Genomic DNA, 24,137 nt, shown 5'->3' with positions numbered 1-24,137 from the left:
TTTATCTTGTATGAAAAAAAATCCCCTATTTTAACCCCGAAACAGGTATTGCAGGGGAATAGGACCGAGCTGCAATACCTAGACTCAGCCCATGGACAAATCATAGTAACCGTAGCAAGGCCGAAAAAAAGACTTTTGTCCATCCAGCTCAGCCTATATTCCATCAGAGTAAATCCCCAGATCTATGTCCTTCTAATGATGCTGTGACTTGGGAGCTATCTGTGAAAGCTTGTAAATGTCACATTTATAGCTTGTAATTGCTACAAAGCATTACAGATACACTAATAATAATTCATAATGAATCTAGACCATCCAGGAAAATGGAAGACCGTGGCCTAATATGACCTCCACTCTACTCCTTCTGCCTTCCCGAGCACTGTCTATCCAGATTATGTCGTTATGCTGTTCACCCACATTAATGTCAGAGTAGAGATTATCCAGCTTTAGCCGCTAAATGTGCAAGTTTGCATTTTAGCCGTGCTGACGCAACCTGGGTCCAGATAAAGCGGTAAGAAGAGAGGACTTATGCCCAGAAGTAATCATTCTCTTGCCTCCCGCTCATTCTTGTTGTTAATTGTTGTATACGAAACGGACTAAGATACAGAAATGGCTTTGAAGAACGTCCTTGTTACAGGATGCTCATCAGGAATCGGTCTTGCTATTGCAACCAAGCTGGCTAAGGATGAACAGAAGAGATTCAAAGGTAAGGTGCTGTATTCATTGGGGCTTTAGTGGCTAGAATAGAACTAAATATGCTGTATAGAGGTAACGTTTGCATAGTTTACAGATGGTCTGCTTCAGTTTAGAGCTGCATCTATCAAGATGGATTAGTGGTTTTAAGGAGCAAATTTCCACTGTTTATGCTAGGCTGGAGATAAGATGGACAAATGATTACGCTGTAACCAATTCCACAAACTATAATAAATGCCTTTATAGCAAATCGTTTCCACCATCTGAAATATCAACTTACTCATGTGTGCAAAAATGGATTTCCAGGTCTTGTATTCAATTAGTGAGAAGAGAATTGTGATGGGTATCTGACAATTTAATTCTCTTAGCAAGAAAAATATTTGTGTGTGTGTATACATATACGATTACAGTGATATCACATTATACAGATCAGCTTTAAGTTTATTCACATCCTAATTGTAGTAAGGGTTTAGGAATTACAGCTCAGTGATATGTAGCTGCCTCTTTTTCAAGGGACCAATGGTAATTTGGCAATTATCTCAAAAGCTTTTTAATAGGCTCAGTAGGCTATCCCCTTGTTAATTGTTCATCAGTTAAGCAGGTAATAGGTCTGGAGTTGATTCCAAGTGTGGCATTTGAATTTGTAACCTGTTGCTGTGACACCACAACATGCGGTCAAAGGAGCTCTCAATGGAAGAGAAACACAGACCATTATTAAGCTGAATAAATCCACCAGAGAGATAGCAGAAATGTTAGTAATGGCCAAGTCAACAGTTTAGTACATTCTGCCAAAAACAGCGCATTAGTGAGCTTGGGAACTAAAAATGGTCTGAACATGGAAGACAAGAGTGGTGGATGATTGCCAAACACTTTCCAAGGTGAAGAAAAACCCCTTCACAACATCCACCTAAAGGAAGAACACTACAGAAATGAAGCATTTCAGCATCTTAAGTCTACCATAAAGAGAAGACTTCATGAGAGCAGATACAGAGGGTTCACCACAAGGTGCAAACCATTGACCAGCCTTAAGAGTAGAAATGTTAGATGAGACTTTGCCAAAAAAAATCTAAAGAAGCCAGCCCAGTTCTGGAAAAACATTCTTTGGGCAGATGATACTGAGATCAACCTGTACTAGAATGATGGGGAGAAGAAAATATGGAGAAGGCTTGGAACGGTTCATGATCCAAAGCACAGCACACACTCTGTAAAATATGGTGGAGGCAGTGTGATGGCTTGGGCATGCATGGCTTCCAATGGCACTGGGTCACTAGTGTTTATTGATGATGTGACTGAAAACAGAAGCAGCTGGATGATTTCTGAAGTGTACGGTGAGATACTTTCTGCTCACATTCAACCAAATGCAGCAAGGTTGATTGGACGACGCTTCACAGTACAGATGGACAATGACCCAAAACATACTGCAAAAGCAACCAAGGATTTTTTTTTTAAGGTGAGAAGTGGAATATTCTGCAATGGCCGAGTCAGTCACCAAATCTCAACCCCATCGAGCAGCATTTCACATGATAAGTCAAAGCTTAAAGCAACAACTGAAGTCAGAGCTGCAATAAAGGCCTGGCAAGGCATCACAAAGGAGGAAACCCAGTGTTTGTGTTGTCCATTTCTTCCAGGCTTCAGACACTTGTTGCCTGCAAAGGATTCTCTTCAAAGTATAACAAATTAACATTTTATTTAGAATTAACTTAATCTGTCCAATTGGTTTTGCGCTCCTGATATCCTGAGAACTTTCTAGAAAAATGACTTCACAGGATATTTTTGTTCAACCCCTTTTTAAATCTGAAAGTCTGCACTTTAGTTTTATCCGAGTTGTTTCATTGTAAATCCAAAATAGTGTCCTGCAGAGCTGAAATCACAAATATTCGGTTACTGCCCAAATATACTGTATAATGTGTCATCACTATAAACATCTCATTGAATAAGTAACGTATATATGTAAAGTATTCAGCCGGCACGCTCCTCTGGTTTGTGTTGTGTATGTTTTGGTAGTAGCCCCAATAGTCATAAAGAAGAATAGCTCTGAACTCGCGGATTTCTAGTGGTGTTATATGTCCAGGCAAATCTTATCAAAGCGCTATAATCCAAGTTATTTAAGAAGCCATTAGGAGTGATTTTTTTTGGACTGTTCTAAAGACAGAAAATTAAGTCTATTCATCCTATGAGCATTAATTTGCATTTCACCATTTTCTGCCTTGAATGGCTAAGGAACATGCAGATCTTGTTCCTCCAATTAACTGCTCCCATTTTTCCCGTTACCTTCCAAAAGAGGCAAAAGGAAAGGTGCAAACCTATTAATAAATTCTCCCCATAGCATGTGCACTCATATATACTTGGAAGAATGCTTGGCTTAATGCATGTGGAGCCGGTGCAGTGGCACACAGGGCCAGGTCGGCGCCATCGTAGTCCACAGCACTTTACAAACACTATTACAGAGCCATTGGAAACCTCCCATAGAAACCTTGCATCTTTGTGACACCTTGGAATGGCACTTTCTCACAGATTAAATGTTAATTTATGGAGAAAAAAATAATTTACAGTTTTGCAATGTGGATTTTTACAGGTGAAACAGGTTTATTATTATTATTATTATTTATTTATTGTTATAGCGCCATTTATTCCATGGCGCTTTACATGTGAGGGGGGTATACATAAAAACAAGTACAATAATCTTAAACAATACAAGTCATAACTGGTACAGGAGGAGAGAGGACCCTGCCCGCGAGGGCTCACAATCTTCAAGGGATGGGTGATAATACAGTAGGCGAGGGTAGAGCTGGTCGTGCAGCGGTTTGGTCGATCGGTGGTTACTGCAGGTTATAGGCTTGTCGGAAGAGGTGGGTCTTCAGGCTCTTTTTGAAGGTTTCGATGGTAGGTGAGAGTCTGATATGTTGTGGTAGAGAGTTCCAGAGTAGGGGTGATGCGCGAGAGAAATCTTGTATGCGATTGTGGGAAGAGGAGATAAGAGGGGAGTAGAGAAGGAGATCTTGTGAGGATCGGAGGTTGCGTGCAGGAAAGTACCGGGAGACGAGGTCACAGATGTATGGAGGAGACAAGTTGTGGATGGCTTTGTATGTCATGGTTAGGGTTTTGTAATGGAGTCTCTGGGCAATTGGGAGCCAGTGAAGGGATTGACAGAGGGGAGAAGCTGGGGAATAGCGGGGGGACAGGTGGATTAGTCGGGCAGCAGAGTTTAGAATAGATTGGAGGGGTGCGAGAGTGTTTGAGGGGAGGCCGCAGAGCATGAGGTTGCAGTAGTCAAGGCGAGAGATGATGAGGGCATGGACTAGGGTTTTTGCAGATTCTTGGGTGAGGAATGAACGGATGCGTGAAATATTTTTGAGTTGAAGTCGGCAGGAAGTGGAAAGGGTTTGGATATGTGGTTTGAAGGAGAGATCAGCATCAAGGATTACTCCGAGGCAGCGAGCTTGTGGGACTGGGGAGAGTGGGCAGTCATTTACTGTAATTGATAGGTTCATAGGGGGGGTCACGTGAGATGGGGGAAAGATGATGAATTCTGTTTTGTCCATGTTGAGTTTCAGATATCTATTGGAGAAGAAGGATGAAATAGTGGACAGACATTGAGGGATTCTGGTTAGTAGGGAGGTGATATCTGGTCCAGAGATGTAGATCTGTGTGTCATCAGCATAAAGATGATACTGAAAGCCATGAGATTCTATGAGCTGTCCCAGGCCAAAGGTGTAAATAGAGAACAGCAGGGGCCCTAGGACTGAACCTTGTGGGACTCCGACAGATAGGGGGCGAGGTGAGGAGGTGGTGTGTGAGTGGGAGACGCTGAATGTCCGGTCTGTTAGGTATGATGAGATCCAGGAGAGGGCCAAGTCTGTGATGCCGAGGGATGAGAGGGTCTGTAATAATAGGGAATGGTCCACTGTGTCAAAGGCAGCCGACAGGTCCAGGAGGAGGAGGACAGAGTAGTGTCGCTTGCTCTTGGCAGTTAAGAGGTCATTGGTGACCTTAGGTTTCAACAATTTTACCTGTAGAGCCAGTTTCAGTCTGTTGTATGGGGGAAAAAAAACAGACAAAACAAAGGTCCAGTTACAGCTGCACAAAGCAAACGGGATTGACTTGTGTGCTTGTCCAAATTGTGGACTGGTGCAGGCACTGCCTCCTATAGCATATTCTATTCTGTTACGTAAGTGGGACCAATCTCGAAAATACTGCGATTTTCTTGCAGTAGCACATTGACTACATTTGGCCCATGTGCAGCATATTGCAGACACGGCCTGAATACATGCTCATGTGAACAATCTCCAATATATGTCAATGGTCGCCGTGGTTTTTACTTAGTTTGTTGAAAAATCACTTGTGTTTCCATGTGTCACGATCCATTTTTGGATCTGTGTCAGAGTCTGGACTCTCTTATATAAACCTTTTTCCTTTCTGTCCCTCGGGGGTTAATATGGGTTTTTGCCCCCCGGTGGCCGCTGGTGTTACTACAAGTTTAGTGAGTCTGCTGCTGGGTCCCCCCCCGGTGGCCGCTGGTGTTACTACATGTTTAATCAGTCAGCAGGTGTGACCACTCCCTCCTTCCTATAAAGGGTCATCCGGTGCTGCACTCACTGTTGGTGATATTGTTCCTCTTTGGAGACCAACCAAGCTGGAGTGCAGGAGCTGACAGAGTTCTTTGATTCTTCTGTTGTATGCTGTTTTCAAGTGGCTAACTCTGCTGTCCTGGAGCATTGCAGCAGAGCAAGCTAAGTCTTTTCTTTTAGTGTATTTAACCCCGAGGTGTCTGTATTACCTTTTCCTTTGGTATTGGTGTAGTTTACTTTATTCCCTGTCTCACCTCCTGTGAACGGGATTTGGGTTTAGCTCAGGGCTAAACAGAAGATAGGGACAGGTCGGGGACTTGGGCCTTACTACCATTAAGTGTACTCCCAAGTTAAGGAGAGTCAGGGCATCCCCTTTAGCCTGATGGGCAGTTCAGGGGCCCAGGTTCCATGTCTCCTGTTTTCCCCCAACTGCCCCGTGACACCATGGAACAGCCGTTTCACACCCCAAATATAGTGACTGTTAACCTATTTTTTGTTACACCCCACTGCGGTAACTAGTGACCGCTGCTCTCTTCGACCATGAGATGTCTGCCCCATGGCCGTGCTATTTGGCTTCCACCTTTATCCAGAGATCTGTAAAATTGCTGATTATTTTCCTTGGTGAATACATAATCATTATTGAGGTTGTACCTCCAGGTGTATATTGATTTTCCTCTGTATACTATTTATGCAAAGAAGCAGATTGTCAGATGCTTTCTGCTCTACTACAGAAATTACATCCTGGAAAGAAGATTGAAAATTAATATTTGCTTTGGCTTCCATTGCATATTTTGCAATAATTTAGTTAAGCGCCTTCAGGCATTTTTAACAATTGAGCAAAGTCCCAGCGTTCAAGAAACATTATTATTAGGAACTAAGAAGACTCCTAATTGTAATCGGCTAAGAAAAATAATATTAAAGGGGGAATGGTCATTAAAACTCATCCTGCCCAAACCATGAGCAACACGTATCAGCCTGGTGGCACAACTGTAGCCAGGTACCTTATATTTTTCTTGTTTCAGAGAAAATATAGTTTGAATGGCCGGCAGGTATGAGAGAGGTCAGGGGCCATAGTCGGCCTCTGCGCGCGTTACGTCATGTGATGCAGGTCTGTTCCAGTAGGGTTTGTTTGGGCCTTCTTGGTGTCCATCAAGTGAAGTATTTATTCCTTGCAAGAATTCAGTTTTTCTCTTCTGAAAAAAGAACAGGAACATGGAATGCCTAGCGTAGCTGTGAACATCTTACCTTTACAGGGTCCATTATGATTAATCTATGGATTTGTCATAATCTTGCGGAAGTGCTGGTGAGATATCCTATACTGTAGTGCAAGAAGAAGATCGTCTCCACCAGAGCATGGAGTTAACAATTATGCAAAATAAGTATTGGTTCATGTGCTGCCGAGCAAATGTTAGAATTCTGAAGGACTTATACAGGAACTTCCTGTTATTAGTGGTGCCTAATAGTGTAACACTAAGAGCTTGTTCAACTGTTTTCAGCCCCTATGCCCCCAGAGGACCATATATGGACCAATCGTAGTCAATGTTGTAGGACCAGACGAGTGCATGCAAATAGCCGGCAGCTCATGTACCTGCCCGCTGCGCTGGCGGGTGCAAGGAGGTGCACATGGAGCTAGTCACGTCCTCAATTTGCAAATATTTAAATCCAGCCTTAAGCTTAAAAAAAAATGTAATCACTGAGACAGGAGCCATAACTCACTAGTTTAGGGTGCATGAACTTACTGCTATTGTCGTGGAATCCGTGACTGCAAGAGGCATTTAAAAAGTATTTTTATGGTTATGAAATATAGAAAGCAACAAAATCGACCATCACCATACAGATGTACAGAATAGATATTAGACAAAATTGGATATTTGAACCCATATTTAATTAACTAAAATCCAATATACTATTGGAGGTACAAATAAATTGTACATAATCCTATATTTACCACCAAGACAAGTAAAAACAAATTATTTTATGAAATATCAAAATCTTGTTTATACACACGTGGTCAAAATTGTTGGTACCCCTCATGAAAACTCATGAAATAGGTCTGGACAGAAATGATGGTACACTTAACCTAATATTTTGCTGCACAACCTTTTGAGGCAATCACTGCAATCAAATGATTCCTGTATCTGTCAATGAGACTTCTGCACCTCTCGACAGGTATTTTGGCCCACTCCTCAAGAACAAACTGCTCCAGTTGTCTCAGGTTTGAAGGTTGCCTTTTCCAGACGGCATCTTTCAGCTCTTTCCAAAGATGTTCAATAGGATTTAGGTCAGGGCTCATAGAAGGCCACTTCAGAATAGTCCAATGTTTTCCTCTTAGCCATTTTTAGGTGTTTTTAGCTGTGTGTTTTGAGTCATTATCCTGTTGGAAGACCCATAACCTGCAACTGAGACCAAGCTTTCTGACACTGGACAGCATATTTCTTTCTAGAATCCCTTGAGAGTCTTGTGATTTCATTGTACCCTGCACAGATTCTAGACACCCTGTGCCAGATGCAGCAAAGCAGCCCCAGAACAAAACAGAGCCTCCTCCATGTTTCACAGTAGGGACAGTGTTCTTTTCTTGATATGCTTCATTTTTCCATCTGTAAACATAGAGCTGATGTGCCTTGCCAAAAAGTTACATTTTTGTCTCATCTGTCCATAGGACATTCTGCCAGAAGCTTTGTGGCTTGTCGACATGTAGTTTGGCAAATTCCAGTCTGGCTTTTTATGATTTTTTTCAACAAAGTTGTCCTTCTTGGTCGTCTCCCATGAAGTCCACTTTGGCTCATACAGCAAAGGATGGTGTGATTTGACACCGATGTTCCTTGAGCTTGAAGTTCACCTTTAATATGTTTAGAAGTTTTTCTGGGCTCTTTTGTTACCATTCATGTTATCCGTCTCTTTGATTTGTCATCAATTTTCCTCCTGCGGCCATGTCCAGGGAGGTTGGCTACTGTCCCATGGATCTTAAATTTCTGAATAATATGTGCAACTGTAGTCACAGGAACATCAAGCTGCTTGGAGATGGTCTTATAACTTTTACCTTTAACATGTTTGTCTGTAATTTTTTTCTAATCTCCTGAGACAACTCTTTCCTTCGCTCCCTCTGGTCCATGTTGAGTGTGATACACCCCATGTCACCAAACACCACAGTGAGTATCTGTAGCCCACTATACAGGCCCTCTCACTGATTCCAAGATTGTAGACACCTGTGATGCTAATTAGTGAACACACCGTGATTTAACATGTCCCTTTTGTCACATTATTTCAGGGGAGCCATCATTGCTGTCCAGGCCTATTTCATGAGCTTTGTTTTTAAAACATTCTGTGGAAACCTGGTTGAAAAGCAATGTCTGACTTTTATTTGTTCATTTTCATAGATTTTTGATTTATTATTACTTTTGTCAGATTCAAGTTATTTCTGTCACCACTGTGGGTTTTTCTGTCATTAAACGAAAGGCACCAACAATTTTGACCACGTGTGTATGAGATGATCACAACTACAAGAAACAACAAAACTGTTACCCTTAAAAAAATCAAATTAAAATATAAATGGGCAGTGGGGTCAGAGAAATAACATTTTTATTATTATTACACAACAATGAAGGGGTTATTATTAAGTAGGCATGGGTATGAAAATCTATGTCAAACAAGACCACCAGGAGCTAAAAGTATATTACAGCTATTACAATACCAGTGAAGATTGTCCCTGGAGAAATATAGCACCAACTCAAAAAACAATCATATTATAAGTATATGATGTTAAAAGCAATGGGAGATAACCCCCCTATATTGGTGCCTGCAGATGAAGTGAATGTATAGATAATTCTTCATATCAACCATGTGCCATTATCAATCAGACGACAACATTACCAAGTACCCCAACGCGCGTTTCGAGTCAGCTTCTTCAGGGGAAGCTGATTTCAAACGACCGCTTTTGTATGTCCATTGGTTTATGCCTTGCTTATGTCACAAGTGCATATGTTTTTGATGCTCGTATGACCTCTATTTTTATACATCAACAATTTTAAAAATGACACAAAGCCATATACAGTTTCCTATGTTAATAATCACAATGGATCAGTTAAAAATGCAAGCCATATAAATGGTGCAAGCATGGCATGAGAGTAAAAAATGGATCACAATAGTGCATGCTGCAATGTTTCCACACACACACACACACACACACACACACAATCGGGCAACTTGGAAACGTTTGCCTGAATGACCCCATTCATTTACATTGACCGGTACTGTCCATGTGTGGTCCGATTTGGAACACAGATGGAAAATACACTTGTCTGAATGAGCCCTAATGGAAGCAACACACGCAAGATTCCAATCTTCCTTCTAGAGCTCCCTGGTTGATATGGGCATATTGCTTTCTTATTCAGGCAGACTTGTGATGTGGTTGGTTATCTAGTCAGTTGCTTAAACTCTTGGGATTCTTTTCTATCTTTGATTATCTGCCATAGCTTGTTTCCAGCATTCCTTTGGGATAAAATTGGTTAAAGTCTGATTTCATCTGATTTCATCAGATTTGCAGCAAACCTACACTTGCAGCTCATAGTTCCCAAGCGACCCAGCATTGCGTTAACTGCTGCTTGTGATCCTCACTGATCAAATAAACACAAGTAGGATAATTCCCCTCCAAGGCCATCCTCTCACTCCACCCATTACAACTAATACATTTGCAAGAGAAAAACAAATCACGTTCCATTTCCAAACCCTGCGGAGTATCCCCATAAATAGTCCTGATGTTGCAATGTGGTTTTCAACTGCGGATGAAACTGTGTAAAATAAGTGTTTTTCCGTTAAAATGCACAGTCTAACATTTTATGTATTTTTTTATGCAAGGCTCAAACCTTTTGTTATGTTGTATAAAATAATCAAGATTGTCCAATAATTTTAAAATTTATCTTTTTTTTATGCAGTATATGCAACAATGAGAAACTTGTCAAAGCAGGATGACTTGGTAAAGGCTGCAGAAGAATGTGTAGGGAAAACACTGGAGATCAAGCAGCTGGATGTGTGCAGTGAAGAGTCCATCAAAGATTGCGTCAACAGCCTACCAGATCGTAGAGTGGACATTTTAGGTAGGTGCCCTTTGATAAAGCTGCTGGCGAAACCCACGTGAGAGTTGGAGAGCTTGTACAGCTATTGTGTTGTATATGTCCCAGTTTTGTGGGTATAAATTACTTTATTTATCATCTATGTGTCTGCACTTGTCCTTTACTTGCTTGGAAATGACTGTATATTGCTCTATTGCCACATCCTGGTCACAATTATGTAAAGGGGTTATCTGGGACTTTAAGGTGTTTTTTTCACTAAAGGCCTAAGAAGTTACCGACGGGTAGTTACTAACTACATGCCTGTTATGCCCTGCGACTATGTGTTTTGGCTCAGGTGGCTATTCTCAGGTGGATAACACATGGGGGGGGTTAATACTGTGATACCAATGAGCATTTCAAATAATGGATATTAAAGGGCATCGGTTATCAGGTTTTTGTTACCTAATTTGAGAGCAGAATAATGTAGAGACAAGAGATACTGATCCCAGAGATGTGTCACTTACTAGGCTGCTTGCATCACTTTTTAGGAGATATTTGTTTTATCAGCAGGAGATTATCATTAGAGGACTACTTGGCCTGATGCCAATTAGTCCAGCCCTGCCCCCCACTGATTGGCAGCTTTCTATGTACATTGTGTCTAGGCAGAAGGCTGCCAATCAGAGGTGTGGGCGGGGTTATTCAGAGTGCAGCATTCAGAGAACTGCTAGATCTGCAGCATATGAAATAGTTTTTAATCAAAACTACAGCAAATAGCCCAGTAAGTGACACAACTTGGGAATCAGGTTTTCTGCCCCAAAATTTTGCTGCTCTTACATGGGGTAGCAAATCATCTGGTGACAGATTCAGAAGTGCGAGGTGATATTGTATTTCCATTGTGACAGCGTACACACTAAAGGGCATGTCACACTAAGAGATATCGCTAGCAATATCGCTATAACTAGTGATGTTATAGCGATATTGCTAGCGATATCTCTGTGTCTGATACTTACCTCCGACCCGCTCCCCCGCTGCTTATCACTGATCGCGCGAGAATGCTCAGGACTGTTTCTCGTCGTCTGCTTCCTGTGGCGCTTCCTGCTGTGAGGACGAGCGACGCGTGGAGCCGGGCGGGAGGACGCAGGATCGCCTAGTGTGACAGGTAAGTAACGACCCCCGTCCCCAGCGATGTCGCTAGTGAGATCTGCCTGTGTGGCAGCTCACTAGCGACCTCTTAGCGATGTACCAGCGATCCTGACCGCGTCATATCGCTGGTCGGGATCGCTGGTACATCGCTAAGTGTGACAGTACCTATACTAATATATGCTGCACAGTTAGCATCTGCTGCTTCAGGTTTACACTGTAATTATCTGGTCCTAAGGTAAATACAGTGACGCCCATCAAATATATTTGTTCCCTGAAATGACTTTTATTTTAAAGGCGACACATCAGCAACAAATTGCAACCAGCACGGTTATTTATTTCAGGCTGTGTCCAAAGAGCAATGGTGTGAAATAAAAAAAAAAAAATGTCATGGCTTAGAAATGATAAAATCCACGGTCATTAAAGTCAGATCAGCGAGCGAACATACAAAAATGCACTCAAAATACAAAAACATAAAAACATGACAAGAATGATCTATGTGAACATGGCCTAACAGGAGCTGAGGAAGATCTCGGGAATGAGGAAAAGCTGCAAGAACTAAATGGAGAAGAGAAGGCTGAGGGTTAAATAATAGAATTCAAATATTATGTAAATGGTTAAAGGCCTAAAATGTATTTTTCTAGTGATCACTTTTCAAGGCTTAAAGGGATTGTACCAACCAAAAATTTTTTACTATTTTTGTTGATGCTCTTGAAATTAAAAAACAGAGGTATAATCACCTACCAGCAGCCCAATGGATCCAGTACTGGCCTCTCCAGAGGTCTATGGCTGCTCTGTTTAAAAGTCACAGGACCATTGAAGCATGTGATTGGCTGCAATAATCAGGTGACTAAAAGCACACTATCGGAGGTTTATCTGATTACATGCCCTACTGGTCACATGACTTCTGCAGCCAATCCCAGACTTCAGCAGAGCTGTCACTTTTGAGTAGAGGTTTTCTTTATGGAGTAGGTACAGACTTGCACAGTGATCTACTCTGGATCCATGGCAGTGCTGGTACGCGAGTATGCTTCTATTTTTTTTCTTCATTTTAAGTGCATCTAACCCCTTTAAGAAAGAGATAAATGTCAAAATTAACATGCTTTACATATACCTCCTCCATCAGAAACATAACATGAAACATATACCTGTACTTTCACACAAACCTGTAGAAATGCATGGACTTACCACCCTCATCCCCCAATAAATTAAAGTAGCACTCTAGTAATTTTTTTAAATTTATATTATTATTATTATTATTATTATTATTCAGTCTGTTACTAGTCCTTTAATATACATAATTCAGCTGGTATTATTAGTATTTAGTTGTTCTATCTGAAATTTAAAGGATTCCCATTGCCCTCTCTTGATGATGACTTTCTGGGAATTACGTGGCTTTATATTCTTTGAAGAGGGTGTCACCAAACGGTGTTGCATGGATTGTACCACAGATGTTATCCACAGGAAGTGGGTGTGGACTGATTCACCGAAACTCCTATCACAATTGCTGATGATAACTAGACAGCTCCTGTCACGCAGTTAATAATGTAGGACTAGGACATCACAGAAGCCTCTTGATTGTATTCTTATAACCGGTTAACGTATATAGAAGAATGTATAGGGAAAGATGGCACTGGCTTTAGCTGTCCAAGTGTTGCTGTGCAGATGCATCATGCAGGAATAAAATGCAGGGTTGAAATCTAGGAATCAAGATGGAGTCTGAAAAGAATCAAATTGGAAGCTGAACTACATGGAAGTAAAAACATCATGTATAAAAGAAGTGCCGAGTGTAATAGACAGTGAGGTAGGTGATGCAGGGATGGAAAAAAAATAATCTGTTTTTCTCCTTTTATTTTTTTTAATAAAACTGTCCAGAAACAATCCCCATTGTCATGCTCTGAAAAGTGGAATAGGCACTTCCTCTCCATCAGCATTCTGCCAGCACTATATAAGCTGGAGCTTTCTTATCCTGACTTCCCAGCATGCTCTTGCCAATACAAAATTACTTTTTTGCCGTCAACTGATAGCTTACCTCTGTTATGCTTATATGTAATTTGATGAAAAACAGGAGAAACAATGGAGTCCAAAGCTATTTAAATAGAATCAATTTTTTATTTGTATCAAAAAGAAGGCACATAAAGAGAACAAGACAATTTTAAAATATGATAAAGTGAGGCATATGGTAAATAGGTAACCCAGAACCAATAGAAAAACAGGTCAGCACTATTGATAGTCAAGAAGATAACCGAGTAGACAATCCTACTATGGTACAAGTAGGTCAAACACTATCTTATTAGTGCGAGCAGATTGTGCATGTATAGATAATAAATTGAATTAACGAGCAATATATCAATTATTGCACATAGCCCAAATATTATAACTATCATGCTGCAGCAGTTGAAGGTAAATTTCATAGTATTAGAACAGCAGCAGAAGAATATGATCGAATCTAAATGTCTACAGGGATAGCCAAGTCACAATTGTATAGATGAGGGCATGAATATATATATATATATATATATATATATATATATATATATATATATTATACACTGAGGCTTCTCATGTACCAAAAAGAGGGCAGAGTTAATCGTCTAGTAGTAGACTTTATTAAGTGTTACCTAAATGGAGCTCTCTCATTATATGAGAGAAAGAAAATAAATAAGTGTAACCTGTAACTGCACTAATAACTCTCAAATAATGTACACATATCTGATGACCTATGTGGGCCCCATCATGGTAGAAAGAGCCACACAAAAAAAATGGCAACCACTAGGGTCAATGTGTGTAACAATCAATTGAAGAGCAATATGCATGTTAACACTAAAGCGATAACAGTGCCTGAAAGATACATAGTGGTTTGTACTAAATGATAAACGAGAAGCGGATCAGATGATCAAAAAATGACATACCCATCATGGCACGGTATAAAATAAGTGTTGGCCTGGGACCCAACGCACATTTCGCGGCTGAATGTGCCGCTTCCTCGGGGGGCTTCTTATATGTAATTTGACAGACAGGAGAGCAGAAGCAGAGACACAGATCATCATTCATTTTCTGCCTGTCTACCTCTGTGTGTCTGATATACATGACAAACAGGAGTGAAAGAGCAAGCTACACAGATGGGAGACACCTACTGACCAGCACTTTGGAGGGATTATTTTTTGGTTGGGGGGGGGGGGGGGGGGATAGCAAAACATATTTTAAAAAAAGTTATCTGTAGATTGCTTAGAGGTGGATCGATTAAGCTTTTTTTCTAGTTGAGCACTGACGGATGACGGTGCAAGAAGAAATGCGTAGAGCAAGACAGAGAGGGGGGAGCAGTTGAATAAGCCCCGCCCATTGGACCAGACAGCGGCAGTTTACATACATCTGAACCGATATAAAAAAGGTATTTATGCATGAAAGGTGCGGGGTCAGGGGGAAGCAAAAGTACTAAGAGAATCCTTATGTGACACACTATTGAATGATATCATTATATGATATCTCAAAAAAAGGGGTGACAGATTCCCTTTAATATCTCAAGAACTGCTGGCAATTTCCATAAGCAGTATATTGCAAAATTAATTGGTTTTACAAGCACTATCTGACCCTTATCCATGACCCTTTAAGGATGTCTTTTGGCCTTTTTCTTAATAAACTGAAGTTTGTAAGTATATAAGGTTGAATATTACGGGCATGTCTTGTGTAACTCACTGTTTATGTAACTGTATGTTCTGTATTAGAATAGAGATTATCAGTACTTAAAATTTTGGGCGTTTTTACAATAAGGCTTTATATGTGACATCTTTCTTAATCCACAGTCAGCAATGCAGGAGTTGGGCTCATTGGACCTATTGAGTGTCAAAGCGTTGAAGAAATGAAGACTGTGATGGATACAAATTTCTTTGGGCTGGTCAGATTACTAAAGGAAATCCTACCAGATATGAAAAAGCGGAAGAACGGTCATATAGTCATTATTAGCAGTGTCATGGGAATCCAAGGTACAGTGACCGCTGCTTCTCTGTTATTGTATGTATCAGGAGAGATGCAAAATGTCTTCGATAAAAGCCTGAATACGGGATCAGACCATAGTCCGCAAAATAATAGAACCATGAATTGATAACAAATAAATTTATTTAGCCTATTAAAATACATAAAATGCTACCTGTATTCAATACAAACAAACATACCCCAGGGGAACAGCACAGTTCAGGAACACAAAAAACCTCAAAAGATGTTCGTAAAATTCCCTTAAGCACACCATATATAAAGTAGAGTAATGAACAGGTCAATTTACATATGGAGAGAGGATCCAAAAAATCTTATTAATACTCAGCCAAAGGCATTAAATTACTAAGGTACCCTCTTTCCTTATATTGACCACTTATAATATAGCTATACCACAATTATATATATTGCAAATCCCATAAGTGCCAATAGTCTAAAAAGGGTGTACTTACTAAAGGAAAAAGAGGTGATTGCAGCCCGTGGTGCGGTCCCCGCGCCCCAACGCGCGTTTCGCCCGCTTGCTTCTTCCGGAGGCCCCCGGAAGAAGCAAGCGGGCGAAACGCGCGTTGGGGCGCGGGGACCGCACCACGGGCTGCAATCACCTCTTTTTCCTTTAGTAAGTACACCCTTTTTAGACTATTGGCACTTATGGGATTTGCAATATATATAATTGTGGTATAGCTATATTATAAGTGGTCAATATAAGGAAAGAGGGTACCTTAGTAATTTAATGCCTTTGGCTGAGTATTAATAAGATTTTTTGGATCCTCTCTCCATATGTAAATTGACCTGTTCATTACTCTACTTTATATATGGTGTGCTTAAGGGAATTTTACGAGCATCTTTTGAGGTTTTTTGTGTTCCTGAACTGTGCTGTTCCCCTGGGGTATGTTTGTTTGTATTGAATACAGGTAGCATTTTATGTATTTTAATAGGCTAAATAAATTTATTTGTTATCAATTCATGGTTCTCTTCATTAGGAGTCAGTCCAAACACTGCCTTCTTGGTTTGTGTATATTGTTAAGGAAGTGCCATTGTAGCATTAGTGGACTTTATTGGGTTAATTCCGCAAAATAATAGCAAGGTCAAAAGGTTCACAATCCCATCTTTTTTGCAAGTGGTATTCTGATTTCTTATCAAATCAATGGTTATCTATTTGGAAAATTTTGCATTATTGCAAATATAATGTCTTTGACCCACGTGCACTTTTCTTACGCACTAAGAAACGCTGTACCATAGACAGTGAACAGAGGGGTCGCACATGCTGGTCCGTACGAATAAAGCGATACCAAACTTCTACAGATTTTTTTTTTTTAATTAATGGAAAACATTCTGAAGTTTTTAAAAATAAATGAAGAAAATATTATGCAGGTGTTAATATACATATACAGTGTATATATCGCCAAAAAATTAAGCGAACACTAAAGTACCACATCCTAGATATCACTGAATAAAATAAATCCAGTTGCAAATTTTTATTAATTACATAGTGGAATGCGTTAAGAACAATAAAACATAAAAACGAACAATGAAAATCAAAATTAATATCCCATGGAGGTCTGGATATGGAATCATTCTCAATATCAAAGTGGAAAGTAAAATTACAGGCTGAACCAACTTCAGTGGACATGCCTCAAGACAAGGAAATGATGCTCAGTAGTGTGTGTGGCCTCCACGTGCATGTGTGTATATGTATGTAATATTTATATAATTCAAAGAAGCTTTATTCGCAGGACCAAATAAACATTAGTTTTGCTAAGCACATGCACAGTAGGGAATACGGATTGGGACGGTGGGTAGGGACTGTAGGAACGATAGATGTGGCACATACAAAATGGGGCTATGGAAGTCCATGGCGTATCATAGTTGTTTCTTGCAGTCTATGGCATGCCCTCCCATATTGCACTGCTATCTACACCGTGCTCTCTTCCACCAGCAGTTTATAGATTTTCTCTTCCTCCTTCATAGAGCTGAAATCCGAGAAGAGAGCAGAGTCTCCTGAAGTGAGTGTCCCGCTACTGAGTATTTGGTGCAGTGTAGCAGGAAGTTGGTCTCGTGCTCCAGGTTGCAGTATGGGAACAGTCTGTCCAGCTTAGGATCTGGTGGTCTCTGGGGTCCGGGAGATTCTCTAGATATGGGGCCAGTCTGTAACTCCTCTGTAGACTCCTGTACACGGTCAGATTCTGTGAGATGCTGATATTGTTCCTTCAGTTACTGATGTATCTCTCTCGGCCCTCATCTACCATCTTCCTGATTTTGGCTTTTGTCAGGCTGCTGTGGTTGGTGTTTTGGTTAGGTTGGGTTTGGGTGAGCGGCTCCAGGGGTCCTGGTTCGTTTGGCACCTTTACATGTAGCAGGGCTTTATGGTGATGGGAGCGCGGACTGCTCCTATGTAGAGGAGCCTAAAAGGACAGCGCTCTCTACAGGACTGCTAGGTGCAGTGTAAATCTTTGTATTGCAATATAAAAAGGTAAAAGGAACAATTTATAATTTTTAAATATGGCTGTGTCGAATCTGCCATTATTTGCTCATCGAATAATGTAATACTATTGTACTAAACTATACAACCAAAATGACGTTCCCTATGAAGCTCATCAGAACCTAGCAATCGCACACAGGGAGTCCATGACAGCAGCTGCAACACAAACACTGGCAGTCGTGCCATTTAAATGCCACTGTTTGTGACTGACAGCGTCATTGAAATGGTTACACAGCATCAATATGAGCTAGCTCTGTCCGCTGCTGTTACAGGTAAATGGCATCCATAGATAGCATCTACAGGATACGGTGCAGGCTCAGTTCATGAGCCCGCTGCATATATTGGCACCTGACATCGGGAATAGGATAAGGATCAGAACGATTTTAAGGGTTTTGTTTTATGTAAAAATGTCATAAATGGATGATTTTGATTCCCTCTACATCATGATATAACAAACTACGGCATCTGACTTGTTTCTGTCTTCTCTATTTTTGACCATTCGTTCATTTTCTTGCAGGTATTTTATTTAATGACGTGTACGCTGCCTCGAAATTTGCTGTTGAAGGGTTCTGTGAAAGTCTAGCAATACAGGCACTGAAGTTCAAGCTCCAGTAAGTGATTTCTCTGGTCTCCTTCTATTGTAATGTTTCCGCAGAATTTGCACTACGCAAAATTTAAGCATTTTCTGTGTTTTGTTTTGTTTTATTTCAATCTCTGACAGTGGCATTTAAATGGAATGCGCGCTGATACCCACAGGCATCGGCTCCCATCGCCCCACAGGATGCAATCTTGGGGACCGATGGGGTACTATAACATCCGGGGGTCTGCTGAAGACCCCGGTTGCTGGCATCTCGATCCTGCTGTAAAGATCAGCCATAGGTGACCGGGATTTTCATTAATTATAGTATAAGCAATCAAACAAAACCCCGAAGGAGACTAAAAATAATGAAAAAAGGTTTTGTCTTTTTTTTTTTTTTTCAATACCGTATATAAAAAGTTCAAATCACTCCTTTTAGTTAAACAAATGAATAAATAAATAAACCTATTTGGTAATGCCGCATTCATAAAAGTCCAATCTATTACTATTGGGAATTATTTAACCCGACTGGTAAACGCCAATAAGGAAATAACATCAGAATTGTGTGTTGTTGTTTTTTTGTTACATCCTTAAAAAAATTTAAAATGCAATCATGGCATATTGTATTTATAGAAAATTGGTAGCAATTAAAATGTCAGCTCACCACACTAAAACTAAACTTTCACTCAGCCCCATAAACAGAAAAATAAAATTGTTGCGGGTGTTGGAAAATGTTGACATAAAGCAAAAACATTTTTTACAATATTCTGATTTTTTTTTTTCAGCACTTGACTATCAAAAAAATCACCGTATGTGGACTGACATGAGAAATCATGTTTTCAGATCTTTTTTTTTTTTTTTACCACATAATGAATGATGTAAAAACAAAACCCAAAAAAACAATGGCTGAATTGCATCTTTTCACCATTTCATTACACTTGGAGTTTCTCATGTTTCAGAACATTAGATGGTAAAATGAATGGTGCCATTCAAACCTCACAACTTGTCCCATAAAAAAAAACAAGATTTCATGCTTCTATGTCAACAGGAAAAATAAAAAAGTTGAAAAGAGGCAAGGAAAAAATAAAAGCGCAAAAATGAAAAAAAAAAAAAAAATTCTGGTCCTTAAAGGGTTAATGTAGTAAAGCAGCACGTCAATAATAATTATAATTATTCATTACTACTCACTTACATAGCACCATTAATTTCCACACTGCTCAGCAGACATCATCATCACTGTCCCCATTGGGGCTCCCAATCTAAATTCCATATCATTATGTCTTTGGAATGTGTCATCTGGCAAGTTAAACATTTTTCCATCTCTACAGCATAAAAAAAACAATATCAGTATATGATTTATAATTAATATATGTGTAATTGAACTATCATTAGTATATGAATACAGGATCAGAACCACCACCTGTTCATGAATACAGCACCAAAACAATCAGTACAGAAATTCAAAAACAGAACCAACACCAATACAGTAATATTTTACTAGAATCACCTTCAGCAACAAGTTGCGTTTGGCGCTGGTCGGCGCACCGTCAAAAGGACGCAGGCGCCGCCAAAACGCATACTGCGCACGGCCTGCGTCCTCAGTGATAAAGATAGGAGACGCATGACGCATGCAGCGTCATGCGCCTGGAGGCGGAGCTACCGGAGGAGGCACAGCAGGGGCGGGGCTTAACGACGGCCGTGCGCAGAGCGACGCTGCGGCCTTAAACGCAAATGTGAAACCGGCCTTACCGTGCAGGTGATTGCTTCACTGATTTTAGTTGTTCTCTTTCTTTTCCTCTCCATCTGGTGCAGACAACATGATGACTTTTCACATTTAAGAACCTATACAATATTCTTCAGAAGATCATATATGTGAAAATTGTGGTCTAAATAACAATCAATCTTGTACTATGTTACAGGCTGAGCCTAATTGAGCCCGGTCCAGTGATCACAGAGTTTGAAAGGAAAGTATTTGAAGATGGAATGAAGATGGACCTTTCTGCAGCAGACAAGGAGACGGCTGACATGTTTACCAATGTCTATCTTAAAAACTACAAATCAATCTTCCAAAGCTTGGGACAGACAGCTGAGGATGTGGCAGAGGTGAGATGTGTACCCCTATGATAATGGTGTAGATTAGATATTTTGTGAATCTATTTGCAGTCACGTCCATAATCTGTGGTTGTGGATTGAAGCCGTGAGGAAAACCTCATACCTACTAGCATCCTCTTTTGACCCAACCTGATGCAACATCACATGTGCGTTATGCCACAATGATGACGTTGCGGTAAGAAGAACGTCAGACATTTTCAGATAGGAGGCAATCCACAAGTCTACCTTTCGGTGGCCACAGGTCACTAAAATGGCTGTAGGACCAGGTCCTGTGAATCGATTAACGCCGGTCTCCTAAAAATTGCTCACATGTTGTAATGATATATGTCCTAGTTCATACAACATGAATGTGCTTGGACTTTTTGTAAGTGGATTAGCTTAATGGCTGACTTTACATGGTCCAATTACAGGCAGGGCTGTGGAGTCGTGGAGTCGGAGCTCATTTTGGTGGAGTCGGTATAAAATGGTCCGACTCCTAAAATATATAATAAATTGGGTACAGTAGTTCAATGCAGAATGTGCTGAATATTTTTTCATAGGAATTTGGGAAAGTTATGAAATGTCCTATAAATGGCTGTTCTATTCCTGATCTAAGGCTACATTCACACACAACGTTTTTGCTGCGTTTTTTGAGGATACATTTTTCAGCTGCAAAAGCAGATCAGGTTTTTAAAAAACCGCATCACCTGAAAGGTTTTTGAGCTCATAGATAATGTTTTCAATAGCAAAAGCAGATTAGAAATCTGCTCTATCTATCCATTTATCCATATCTGTCTATCCATATCTTATCTGTACCAAAAAGAATGAAAGCCAGGTAGCACACAGACTAACACTCCTTTTTTTTTTTTTTAGCACCAGTCAGGTACACCTGATAGCTGCCCAAAAGGACGCCCAGGACAGGCATTGCTCGTCTTCAGTAACACATCAACATCAATTGATAGTTGGAATAAATAGACTGCATTCACCACAGCTTAAGGTGCAGGCTTTATTTTCAAGTGTAGGGGTGTGCAGTATAAGGTTCTGCAGCAGCTGAGGTGTGCAGTATGAGATTCTGCGGAACAGTATGAGGTTCTGCCCCCCCCCTAGTTTTGATCCTGGCTAAAACCATTTCTTATAGATATGGCGAACCCTCAGGTAACCCTAAATGAAGGTCAATGGACACAGGTGGCTGAATTGAAGGAATTGCTTAATCACTTATTTACCGTGACTAAAAAATTACAAGCTGAGGATTTAACTCCTGGCATTTTCATAAGGGAGTGGAAGAACTTGCTTTTTTGCCTGGCCCAAAGAGGAGATTTAATCGCAGATGGCATTTCTGCTTCAATGAAATGGAGAGAGACACAGCTATTGGAAAATAAAATTTTTCTGGCAGCTGTTTATGTGGACCCAAGTCATCGTCTATTGCTTGATGATCAACAGCTTACTAAATGAAAAGAAGCTCTGACTGAGGTAGCAGTTAGGATGAGTGGCCTACAGGAGGACTGCCAGGTGCAAGAGGACTTGGGTCCTGACAGTGCTACTGCTGCCATATCTTCATCCTCATCGGATGAGGAGTTTGACTTTGCCAAGTATTTGGATGATATGGAGAAGGCAAAGCGTTGCTGCAAGGAAAAAGATTTCACTCAGTCTCCTGTAGCAAGCAGATTGACCATATTTCAGCAAAATGTTTCACTTGCTCTCCAAGAAAAAGAAAGTTTCAACCGTTCATCATTAGTATGTTTTTGTTGAAAACTGTTTTTTGCCACTTACATAGTTTATAGTTTATTACATAGTGATATATATATATGTAATCGATATTACATAGTGTATTACATATTTACAATTTATTACAGTTTTTTGTGTTCTAAAGTTGTATTCCAATAAATTTATATTATGTTCTATCTAAATATCTTGATTATTGTATCATAAAAATGATGAAATGTCTGATATTCACATTGTACTACAATAATTTTTTCACTTAAATATAAGCAATATATGTCGGAGTCGGTGGAAGGGAAATTGAGGAGTCGGAGTCGCAGGTTTGGCTTACCGACTCCACAGCCCTGATTACAGGGTTTGACCAGCTTAAAGGGGTTGTCCACTTTCAAGATAAAGGGCCCCAAACTGTGCAAAATATCTTAAATAAACTCCGTAGATGCTCACCCTCCCTGGGTCTATCATCAGCTCCTTCTTCTTCCCTTGTTTGCATGGGTTTTCTCCGGATACTCCGGTTTGCTCCCACACTCCGAAGACATACCGATCGGAAAAATAGATTGTGATCCCCAGTGGGGACAATGATGAATATGTCTGTGAAGCGCCAAGGAATATGATGGTGCTATACAAGCGAGTACACAATTCATCTGCATACTAGACATTTGTATTCTAGCGCATGCGCAGTACACAAATGAAGCCAAGGCAATTATAGCTGTCTTTGCCATACATGACCAGGAAGAGGAATTTGCTGCTGTTTTAATGATATTGGTCCGTCTTTGGCTTATCTGTCATACTTCAGTGGACGTGATCATTGCTTTGGCAGTGTGACTATTCAAAAACTGTCCCACCCAGATGCCTAGTCATGTGTAGTTTGAATATTGCTCACGCAACATTATATATTGTTTTTGTACCTTTGTGCCTTTTTAAGAAAGTTTATATAAAAGGTTGTGTCGGGTTCCCTTTAAATGCATAATTACAGATGCCTTGGCGCAATTGTTACCTTATACATTTCCTAAGGCTGTATAACAATAATATAACATGGCATATTTTCTTTTATCCTCAGCATACAATGAAGATAGTTTTGTCAGAGAACCCGCCATTCCGACACCAGACAAACAATCTCTACACCCCGATGACCACTCTAAAATATGCCGATCCGAACGGTGACCTACCCATTGATACCTTCTACAAAATGGTCTTTCAGCACGACAAAATCTTCAATGCCAGCCTCAATTTCATCAAGCTGCTGAGATGGAGAAGTAAAAAGAGCTTTGAACTGGGGAAACCACAATCGTAATTAGTTCTAGGCGCCAATATTTGCATTTAAACAACATATCTTGATCACTTTCTATGCATTTTTTTTTTAAATTAAGTTTAACCTGTGCAGCTGTGAATGGTCATAGGGAACTGCACAAGATTTCCCATTATTATTCCTGTCGTCATGTCACAAGGTCTATAGTAGTAGAATCAGGTTATGACCACTGAGCAGGCACTTTGTATAGGATATGATGGGGAATGGAGGTGGGAGATATTCTTGCAAGTGAAAATTTCACTATTTCCCTTTTGGCTTTTAGTGTTCTTGGCACAGCCCAAATAGCAGCATCACATCTAATGCTGATCATCATATCAAGATGTGGGACTGGTCATTGGATATCTGTTCCTGGGAATGACAATTTACCCCATATAATCGTTTTATAGTTGAAGGGTTAGGGAATGGCGCCATTTAGACTCCAGTGCAGCCGCCGAGTTTTCGCAGGCCAAGCCGCTTTGCCATTGTTCTTGCGACTGGTCAGCTACCGCCAGCTTTCGCTCTACACTCTCAGTATGGAGCGTGGCGGGAT

General features: G+C 40.4%; 1 protein-coding gene across 1 annotated transcript; it reads left to right on the top strand.

Moving 5' to 3' along the window:
- Window positions 1-606: 606 nt before the first annotated feature.
- LOC141085714 (retinol dehydrogenase 8-like) lies at window positions 607-23,753 on the top strand. Its single transcript, XM_073571261.1, has 6 exons — window positions 607-703; window positions 10,190-10,351; window positions 15,250-15,429; window positions 18,433-18,526; window positions 20,412-20,595; window positions 23,360-23,753. The coding sequence occupies exons 1-6, from the start codon at window positions 607-609 to the stop codon at window positions 23,591-23,593; spliced, it is 951 nt and encodes a 316-aa protein (XP_073427362.1). The 3' UTR covers window positions 23,594-23,753.
- Window positions 23,754-24,137: the final 384 nt, after the last annotated feature.

This window comes from Dendrobates tinctorius, unplaced genomic scaffold (assembly GCF_039654945.1).
Source record: "Dendrobates tinctorius isolate UK_male_01 unplaced genomic scaffold, ASM3965494v1 ptg000029l, whole genome shotgun sequence".
In the NCBI taxonomy this organism is placed as follows: Eukaryota; Metazoa; Chordata; class Amphibia; order Anura; family Dendrobatidae; genus Dendrobates; species Dendrobates tinctorius.
The sequence above is the reverse complement of the archived record's forward strand: the minus strand, read 5'-3'. Positions and strand labels throughout refer to the sequence as shown.